Source organism: Suillus paluster, assembly GCF_016628075.1.
Source record: "Suillus paluster strain FC165 chromosome Unknown EDB91scaffold_60, whole genome shotgun sequence".
Classification (NCBI taxonomy): Eukaryota; Fungi; Basidiomycota; class Agaricomycetes; order Boletales; family Suillaceae; genus Suillus; species Suillus paluster.
In genome coordinates this window covers 152,758-163,344 of record NW_024537620.1, presented here as the reverse complement: position 1 = coordinate 163,344, position 10,587 = coordinate 152,758, and the positions used below count along the sequence as shown (strand labels likewise).

At 46.4% G+C, this 10,587-nt stretch overlaps 2 protein-coding genes across 2 annotated transcripts; both read right to left on the bottom strand.

The window, feature by feature from the left end:
- Positions 1-97: 97 nt before the first annotated feature.
- EDB91DRAFT_1304816 (laccase) lies at positions 98-2,327 on the bottom strand (the record flags this gene model as incomplete). Its single annotated transcript, XM_041325025.1, has 12 exons — positions 98-213; positions 266-330; positions 383-406; positions 464-612; positions 664-684; positions 738-1,464; positions 1,517-1,544; positions 1,598-1,671; positions 1,727-1,887; positions 1,941-2,009; positions 2,059-2,110; positions 2,158-2,327. The coding sequence occupies 12 exons, from the start codon at positions 2,325-2,327 to the stop codon at positions 98-100; spliced, it is 1,656 nt and encodes a 551-aa protein (XP_041173758.1).
- A 1,598-nt stretch (positions 2,328-3,925) lies between these two features.
- EDB91DRAFT_1084885 (laccase) lies at positions 3,926-6,014 on the bottom strand (the record flags this gene model as incomplete). The annotated part of the gene is made up of 10 exons (XM_041315823.1): positions 3,926-4,056; positions 4,104-4,168; positions 4,299-4,429; positions 4,507-4,527; positions 4,581-5,005; positions 5,058-5,305; positions 5,357-5,384; positions 5,436-5,497; positions 5,536-5,723; positions 5,898-6,014. The coding sequence occupies 10 exons, from the start codon at positions 6,012-6,014 to the stop codon at positions 3,926-3,928; spliced, it is 1,416 nt and encodes a 471-aa protein (XP_041173757.1).
- Between the last annotated feature and the right edge of the window lie 4,573 nt (positions 6,015-10,587).

Here is a 10,587-nt window from a genome sequence, read left to right as displayed (position 1 = left end):
TTATTACTGATGCTACAGTACTACAGTACTGTTACAAATGGCCTATATTATAAGAGTCCCGGTAGCGCCATTTCTTCGATTTGTACAACAGTGAACGCTATGAGGGAGGGAATAGCAGTGTGGTGATATTCTGTGCTTCCTGATACGAATTCTGCGCTCCGATTTGGGCTGGGGTTAACGAGTCGAATATCGGGCAAAGATTGTCCCATGCATCTGCGTATACCATCAGTTCAATCAGGACACAAGATGAACATGGAATAGTTACTGGGTATGACGCCTAGGTGTTGCTGAGTTTCCGAGGGACTTTCGGCCATAACTACAGCAAAACCGCTGGCAACATAGTCAGATTACGGCAGAGCTTCAGAGAACTCGAGAAACGCACGCGTCGAGATGCCAGTCGATGTGACTAGGTGAGCGATAGTATCAGTGCTAGCGCTAGATCCATAAACGTTGCGGTGCTCACCAGTGCAGGAACCACGGACCGGAGTTATCTGTGACCCACCTAATCACCATCTGTTGGCCTTGAAACCCTCCAGATACTACATCCCTGCGCACTGGATTGACGTAGTTGAAAGAGTTATTTCCAGCGCTCTGCACGACGTCAAAGTTATGCTATCATGATAATGAGCAATTTAGCATCAAGTTGTGTCCAAAAATACTTACACCATGAATATGAATCGGATGCTAGGGGGATAACATGAGATGTATGTAACGTAGTGAATGTACGTGAAACTTACAGGACCACCAATGTTGAGATTTATCATCGTCAGTTCGACAACCTTGTTAGCTTCTAAAACATAAACACTTCCTTTCGGAAGGAGTTCGGTTGCATCTTGTGCGCCGCTGAGGATCTGGAGCAACACGGGCACCGTGGGAGGTTTGTACGTTACGTTGTTGATCGAATATACTCCGCCTGTGTTATTGATGACCATCCTCAAGTTGATATCTGCCTTTCCGTACTCTGGAATCCCGGGTGCACCAGGATTGATGAGCGCATGTAAGTTGGTCTCGACTAATGCCATGGTACTTTTGGTCTGGTTTGTAGTTGGGTCTGCAACGGGTGCACCCGTGTATCGCAAAATAGCAGAGTTCAGGCCGCCGTTGAAATTTGAGCCTCCAGTATTTGGGAGTGCGCGTAACCAGTAGTTGTTGACTGGCTGATTCGCATTGAGCACAACAGAGTATCGTTGTCCAGCGAGTATCTGGAGCGAGTCCACGAGGAGGGGCTCCGTCAGCTCACCGTCCGCTTCAATGACCGTCAGGTTATGGTTATCGATGGAGAATATAAAGTTGGGATCGCAAGACATTCCTACAAGGCGTAGGCGGTATCGTTTCCCATACTCGACGTTGACCACTGCAAGGTCGCTCTCGGGTCCCCCTTGATATCGGCCAAGACCGTTGATGATAGTTGAATTGCCATTGACACCAATCATATGGCTCAAAACAGGGGCAACAATATGGTACCTATGATGGATTAGTGAGGTGGACTTAAGTCGCAAATAGTTCCGAGATGTACCAGTCAGCAAGGGTGATTACGGTGGTCTCTGTGAATGCCTGAAGTGAGCGGATTCATGACTAAGACGATCAATCACTATACCATCGTCAATATCATATAAATAAGATAAAGGATCTTCAGGGTCATAGATAATCAAAGCCCCACGCAGGCCATCGCTAAACGGTTTTGGGTCATTTATTGCAAATTCAGAAACACTCTAGATGAACAAACCACTGTTGTGTCGCGTAGTGGCTATGATACCAGAAGGTTCCCGCCTGGTTCCCAGCCTCGAAGGAGTGCAAAAAGGAGTGATTTTGTGCAATGGGACATTGAGTGACGAACGAGACTCCATCTGCATAATTAGTCCTGTTCTGACTGATTCCATGCCAGTGCTAAACAGAATAGGGTAACCTTCTATATGTGTGCTGAACAGATGTATACCCACCACACTGGTGCTTTTGAGCATTTCACCATCAGTGAGTCTGTTCACAACGTTTATTGCAAACTTCTCTCCCTTCAACTGTAGTCAACTCCTGAAGGCTCAATCAAATGGACAAACAAACCTTTGTGGCTGCGATAATTGGACCTGGAAATGTTCCTCCAGCGAGCGTTGCACTATAACAATGATTAACGTGCAAAGAATACAGCAGACACAAACTCACGAGCGCGTAAACCCGTCTGGAGATATGACTTTATTAGAAATTATTAGGTTGGTTTGAGGGCCTAGCGTATTTGAACGAGAGTTGAGTGGATAGGAAGTGGATCGTGAAATGATGGATGCTGCATGTGCTAGCTGAAGCCATAGGAGGAAAATGGCATTAAGGAAGAGCATTATATTGAGTATATGGGAGGGAATATGTGCCAATGCCAAGCACTCAATGTCGAATACTCACCCAGTTACAGTCGCTCTTATAGCTATCTGACGTCCGCTCTTATCCCAACTTTCGCCGCAATGAACAGACTTGACCGTAAAAAGAGTATAGTCTAGTATAGTCCATGTCAGGTCCCGAACCCCAACCAGTTACAGGTAGTATATGCCGCACCGGTATACTACCCGCCACGTCAAACGCTTGGCTGTAACACCAACATCGGAATAACGGAAAGCCGAGGCGGCAAGTTCGGAAAGGAGGCCAAGCAAGGTCCACTTTCGAGTTGGTAAGTTCTGGCAGATTCTGACTTGGAAGTTCAAGAATTGGTCATGATCATCGTTCGACAGATTGGAACGATCGCTTGCCATCAGCCGGTTCTCGGCAACGCGCAAGAATGCATCTACTATCAGCAATTCGAATCAGCCACAGAACTCGGTAGAATCATTGGAACCAAGCAGAACCAGGCTCGATTGTTCGATCTCGCTGCTCGAAGCTAACCGTGCGTGTCCGACGGACCCTGAAAAGATGTCCCCCTGAAGACCGTTCCCCTAGGTTCCTGCCCATTAGTACGATACATTTCCGGGATTTCGAAATTCGTCTTGTTTGGACAAGCCAAGCGATCAGTGGAGGCGTTATTGATTGATCTTGTTCGGCTTAGGACAAAGCTCCAGATGGCTCCAGAGTGGGCGAACATAAAGCGCCAAGAAGGTTGTAGAGCACTTTGGCCACCGACTTCCACCGACATATGAGGATCAAGTGATCAATATATGCAACATGTTTCCACTGATCCATGTTAAATCCACGCGCCGCACACACTGTCAAATCATCAATAGTCACTAGTAGTAGTCGCTCTAGTGAGTACCTGGCTGTCAGAAGAACTGCAATGAAACAGATAGGCTGTGCTTTCAGTGGCTTGCCAAGGTGATGTTGGTCTCGGAACATGTGAATGATTGGAGGTAATCAGTATAGGTTTGAGTTAGGCTTGAAATTTACCGTGACAGCCTCATGCTCAAAACGGAAGTACTGCCCTTCGCATGCTCGACTACTATGCGGCTCGACCGTCTCGAGGGCGCCCTAGAGCGCAAAATGTGGTGAGCTTCCGATCTTCTTGTCCTCGGATAAGTGCGGTCTTAGGCATTAATTCAACTAGTTCCAGTCCGTTGTGTACGAGTGTCCCTGAACTATCCCAAAAGTATCGCTCTGAAGTGTCTCTCAAGATGAGTCCAAACACAGATTGGCACTTCTTGTCGTGCAGTCTCAGGCATTTCTCGCGCTTGAGAGAGCAAAGATATTATGTAATTCAACTGGTTCGAGTCCGTTGTATTATTAGGTCCCGTAGTCATGGTACAAGTCAACTAGGCTAACTCCGTATCGCATTTTATATATAGATATCGTCATATCATCTTATATCAGGTCAGTACAATAAGGCTAATTATAAAAGTACTTATAATAGAGAAGTCCGCAAGTAAATTCCGCACAGCACACAGAATAGACTGTGTCAGTTGTCCAACGAACATTGTGACTCTAAGAAACGAAAGTATTAAAAAGTCCACTGCCATACTTAATGGATGGACGATGTTGGGAAAAGGAGAGTTGTAATATTAGCTGCTTCTTCATAAGATTTGAAACCCCCACCCCCCAACTGGGAAGGAGATAGGGAATCGAAGATCGGACACAACTGATCCCAATCAGCTGTAAAGTAGTTCAGCCAGGGAAGTTCTTTGATTAGGATGACTTACCTGGCACGGGACTAATATGTGCGCGGGTATCCGAGGGGCTTTCGGCCATCACCACAGCAAAACCGCTAGATGTACATTATTAGCCATTTCTTTAATGCGGACATTCATAAACGCACGCATCAAGGTGCCAGTCAATGTGGCTTTTGATGCAGAGTTAGTACCATTCTTGACATCTCAATAAAAATGATATCGTACCAATGCAAAAACCAGGGGCCAGAGTTGTCGGTCGTCCATCGTATCACCATTTGTTGTCCGAGGCTGCCAGCGCTTACCACGTCACGACGAACGGGGTTCACGTAATTGAAGGCACTAGTATTGCCTGCGCTCTGTACGACATCGAAAGCATGCTAATGATGATCATTAGCACCAACCAAACATGCTATCGTAGACGTGGTGAACTTACCCCATGAAGATGTATCGGATGCTGTTACAATGTATATCAGGCACATGGGCGTCTGGGGAAGGGAAAAGACGTACGGGTCCACCCAGCCCAGTTGTTGACAATGTCAACTCTACCACTTTGTTAGCTTCTAGAACGATAATACTGTCGTTTCGAAGCAGCTGAGACGGCTCTTGAGCTCCACTGAGAATTTGGAGAAGGACAGGAACTGTGGGAGGTTGGTATGTGACATTATTAACATAGAATGTCCCGCCGACGTTGGTAACCGCGAGGTTGAGGTTGATGTCTGCCTTCCCGTACTCCGGAATACCAGGAGCACCGGGATTGATCAGAGCATGCAAGTTTGCCTCCTGCAATGAGTTCGTGGACGGCGTATTGACGGTGGTCGGGTCTGCTGTTGTAGCGCCTTTGTAGCGCAGGATAGCAGAGTTAATTCCTCCCTCTGAGGACAGGTTCGAACTAGGAAGACTGCGTATCCAGTAATTATCTACCGGCTTGTCGGCTACAAGAACCACAGAGTAACGTTGACCGGCGAAAATCTGGAGCTGGTCTACCTACCAGAGGTTCGGTCAGCACTCCATCCGCTTCGATGATGGTTAAGTTGTGGCCATCGACGGAGAACTGGAAGTTAGGGTCGCATGACATTGCAACCAGACGCATACGATATCGCTTTCCCTGCTCGACATTGATAACAGCAAGATCAGACATGGGTCCACCAGCATATCGACCCTGTCCGTTGATGAGCGAAATGTTGGTGGAGATGCCTATAATGTGGCGCAAGACGGGGGCCACAACGTGATACCTAGGGACTTTATTTAGTTGGGACAGATCACCAATGCTGCCTAAAACTCACCAGTCGGCAAGTGTGATTACGGTACTTGCTGGCAACACATGATGGTCAGATGATTAATATGAATTAATTGTTCGCTCACCATCGTCGACGTCGTACATGTATGCCAAAGGGTCATGAGGATCATAGATTACCAGGGGTCCCCTCAATCCATCACACTGTTCAACAGGTCAGTCACGTACTGTGTTTGCAAGGTTTGAGCAATACTTTCCTGCTGGACGGAATAATGACTATGATACCAGTAAGTGCCCGCCTGGTTCGGAGCGGAGAAAGAGTGCAAAAAAGAGTGGTTCTGGGCAATAGGGCATTGTGTGACGAAGGAAGTCCCATCGGCGTAATTCGTCCCGTTCTGGAAGATACCGTGCCAGTGCTGCAGTAAAACAACTTTAATCAATACCAACGTGGATGATCGGCGTCGCTTACGACACTGGTACTCTTGAACATCGCCTCGTCTGTGAGCTCAGTTGACCACCTCAATGGAAAAGTCATCTCCCTATTGTGAGGTCAGCACTAGTGCACAACAAGGAGGTCGACGGAAGCTTACCTTCTGGGCTGCAATCAAGGGTCCAGGGAATATGCCATCAACAAGAGTTGCTCTGTTAAAGATCAGGGCGTGAGCTTTGAGTGCCCTGGCGAGAGACTCACGAGCGTTCGAAGCCATCGGGAGCGATGACCTTATTTCCAATAGTTATTGTAGTTTTTGGGCCGAGTACACTGGATCGAGGTAATGGGTAGGACTGTGAACGGGATACGATAGAGGCAGCATTGATCGATAAGACGAGAGAAGTGATTATAATAGGGATCAGCATTGTAATGCTCTCACAGGAGAGAGCAGTGGGATATAGGATAAGAATTATGGTGAGGGGAGGCATTCATCTCGCAGCTTTTATCTTGCAGTGGTAGGTGGCCTTCAGTGCCTCCCTATCCAAGCAGTTGTTGATTGATTATTGACGGCGTGCCAACACACCGCACGCAGTTGTCCACTGAATCCAGCGCCCCGGACATGAATTTCACTAGTACTGCTCTGGGAGTTAGAAACTATTTGCCGACGCGTTGAAGAATGATGGCGTACCACATTTACCTCTTGAAACCATAACTCGGACACGACACAATCACTCAGGGCGGCCAGGACAGCCAGACGACCCCAGGTGTTTCATAGCAGTGCTAGTGCCCAGTCGCGGCACAGCAACCTTCGGAAAAATTCCGATGTGACTCCTCATCAAAACATGCCATGCGAGGGAATCGGGCTAGAATTCCGAGCGCTGACCTATTCGTGTATCCGATATCGATGTCATTTGTGTTAGGCAACATATGGAATGTATTAATTATAATGATCACCTTCAATGGACCGGTGAATTCGCGGACATTTCATGCGGGCGTTCAAACCATACTGCAATATTTGCGATGCGAAAGAAAAGCGTGAGTAGGCATTCATCATCAGAGCGCAAGATGAGGCAGTGACCGGGCGGGGTTTTGGGAACGGTGTGTATGTGCCTTCATTTTTGGTAACGATTGAGACCTTACTGCATCGGATTCAGAGAGCAGCCTTGGGGACGTCGATACTAGTACCTGCTAGGCACTTCAGCTTGTCACAGGACTGAGATGCTGGTAGTATTCATTTCCCGTGTGCTCATTCCAAGATTACGTATATACACCGGCACTGCACCAGCATTGACAGCATAAATAATATGTGCCAGATTAGCTCGCAACTAAAAATAAATGCATTTTTGACACAAACCTGAATTGAAACAGTGATCGGAATATTTGATCAGCTCCGGTGTCGCAAGGCGAGCGCCAGCGGCTACACGGAGTGACGTCAAGTCGGTGCTGCGCTCACGCAAGAGGGATTAGTGACACCATTGTACTCAGCTAGTGATGTGCATGGCCCGGCTTCAGGCCAGGCCAGGCCAAGCCGGGCCAAAGGTCACGGCCTGACCATGGCTTTGGCCTGGCCTGAGGTACTGAAGCCGGTGGCCCAGGCCGCGGCTTTTTGTACTTAGTCAGCAGGGTTAGTAACCCCCAATTTGTTAACATCTATTTTTGTTTCTCTAGCATATGTATTGGCCATGTGTGTGTGCAGATCTATCATTTGAATTGATTCGTGCTAACTTTGATTGTAACTTACAGTGCTCGATCCAACTGCGAAAATGTCATATTTCAAGAAACAATGGCCTGAACATCTACACGACAATGTTCTTTCCTGCACCGAGGGTGTGGTTAGTCATCTACCTTGATTTTTTTTTTCAGTTCAAAGCACATAATTCTGAGTTGAATGCAGCCACATTATCATCATTGTCATTGCAGCCAACAACTAATAAAAGTAAAGCAGGTGCTCTGAAGAAGTTCATCCAAGAAATCCTCAGTGACTCTGATGACAATGACTCAAGTAACACTGCTATTCCATCTGTTGGAGACCCATCAAGACCATGGAGGGCCGAGTTCTTAGGCTATCTTGAGACTATTGAGGCCATTCCACCTGCTGGAATGAGCACAATTCAATGGTGGGGTGTGAGTATATCATATACTACTCTGAAACTCATTACTGATGTTAATGTTGCTTAAAATAAATGCACCGAGGTACCTGATGTGGGCATCACTCACACGCAACTATCTCTTCATCATGACATCATCTGTCTCAAGTGAACAAGCATTTTCACAAGGTGGAATCACAATCAGTAAACATCGGAATCAGCTCAAAGGTGATATAGTGGAAGCACTCCAAAGTCTTAAAGGCTCACTATGCCATGATTTTTTGTTTTGTGAGGATGGGCCATCATCACTTGTGGAAGAAGAATTCAATGACTCTGACACTGACACTGATTTTTCAGAGAAGGTGAGTGATGTTGCAGATGATGAAGAGGGTTGGGACACTGTCACGAATTCCAAATACGAACCATTTTTCATTCCTCGGTTTCCCTCTGGCTACTTCTAGTTACCAAACTGGTCATGTGACTTCATCCCCTGTCACACCTTCACCTCTTCACAGATCACCCGTTGCTTCTCTGATTGGCTCCCCTACTCCACGGGCTAGAACAATCTCGCTTCCTAAAGAAGAACCAGTCGGATCTTGGGTTTCTATTTAGTAACCATCTTACTCATTCGCTTATATATCATGATGTCATGATCAGTCATCCGCAGTATTGTACGACTCTCTTCTCATTGGCTGATTTCTTTCATACTCAGATAACTCCTATTCAATGTTATGTATAACAGTAGGTTAGTTAGCATAAGTACTCCTTAGACTTAACCTCTTCGTTCTCTACAGTTGTAGTAGACCTAGACGTTCACGCTCAATCTATCTTGTTCCCATCATCATCTGCGACCGAGTCCTAGTGGTTGTTGTCTGACTTTACCATTTGGTGAACTCAGGTCATAACAGACACATTAGTTGTGGATGACAATGATAATGACAGCGATGATGATATATCTGTATCTGAAATGTCAGATTGCTAGCCTAGAGTAGTTCCCAAATATATTTGTCAACTTTCCACTGCTATGAGCCATGCTCAGGCCAAAGCCAAGCTGTGGCTTTGGCTGATGGTCTGGCCTGGGATTTTTTGAAAGCCAAAGCTGCCTCAAGCCAGGCCAGCACATCACTATACTCAGCTATTACATGTGACATGGTCATGACATTCAAAGTGGAGACTCTTCTTTGAGGATTGATGATAATGACTTGATCATACCATGTAAGGATTCTACATGGAGGAATATTGATGGTTTTGCCTAAATTGAAGGTCAAACAGGAAGTGTGACTTGAGTCATTACACAATGCATCACCTATGATACCATTGGGGTCAGTTAGAGAGTAACATGTGGGCAGGGAGACCCATCTGAGTTGGAACCTTAGTGATGGCCAACTGTACACAGTAGGCCTTTATCCTTATCTGGATATGGATGGGTTGTGTATCCAGACACAAACTGTGCCTTGTAATATATCTGTACACAAACCAGACTTAAGTAATTTGGAGGTTGCAGCTGTTTGACTTTGTAGAAAAACAGACCCATGTTTAGAAATGACATGGTGTAAACAGACCCAAACTAGACTGTAGACACATGTTCTCACCACCAAACCATACACATCCAAGCAGTATTCTAAACCAGACACTAACCATGGTACAGGCATTCTTGAAAGATGTATCCTAACATTGAGATAGCCCAAAAGGTCAAATCACCACAAATTCACTAAGTCCTTTACTACCTACTGTCATACACCTGATCCGACCACTCCAATATTAATATCCGCTCCGCCTTCCGACCACCTCTGCTCCATCCATCCTCCACTCTGTCCAATCATCGTCCGCATCCGCCCCTACGCTTCCGCTTGACTGCCCAACCGGTCCCCTTCCATAATGTCTCCATTCAACTGGAACCTCTTTCCCCTTTTAGATATATACTTTCCCCTTCGGTACATAGACCCTTACTTCCAGATCACCGGTAATTCTCCTTACCACTCAATCACTGATCCGACGCGTACATACTGATATCCGCTCCGACTTATGTCTTCGCCTGTGTAAATACTTACAAATTATATCCTTGGTACATAGCTTTACAACACAGTTATCCTGACCACTGCCTCATACTTAGAAGTATATAACATATCCTGTACTTAGATATTTTCCCCAGTCTTAATATTACTTGTCTTCTCGCAGTTTCTACTTGTGAGGATTCTCAGTAGGACCTTGCCTCCTCCGGACACAAGTTTCACCTTGTTGTCACCTCTGACCCTCCACTCCAACTTAGAGCCGCACTCTAAGTCTTCTCCTTACCTCTCCGCCTCTATCAAGTATTCCCCCTGCTCCTTTCCCCCTTCTGCATTATCCTCTGCCTTCTCTGCTCCACTCCTAGTCAGCCTGCCGCTAGTAGCACTTACCTCCCAACCCTCAAAGCGGACCTAAGCGGTCCACTCGTCCTATCGTTGGACAACGTTGGACCTGCTCCAAATTCGGGGCACGTACTCAGCTAAGGGCACAGCGCAAGAGCTGAAGCCAAGCCCCAACCCCTCCGCTTCCTGAGCTGGCACGGTACCTAACACCTACTTTACATCTGAATCTGATGCTCATGTTTGAAGACAACACCATATGCCTTGAACTACCTCTCAAGTACCCAGAAACGATACATGTCACATTTATTCCAGACATACCCAGCCCCCTGATATGTTTTTTTTTACTTACCATCAAAAAATTGGTGTCTCATGTTACTAGACAATTGAAATCATACCATCCACTTGCATGACC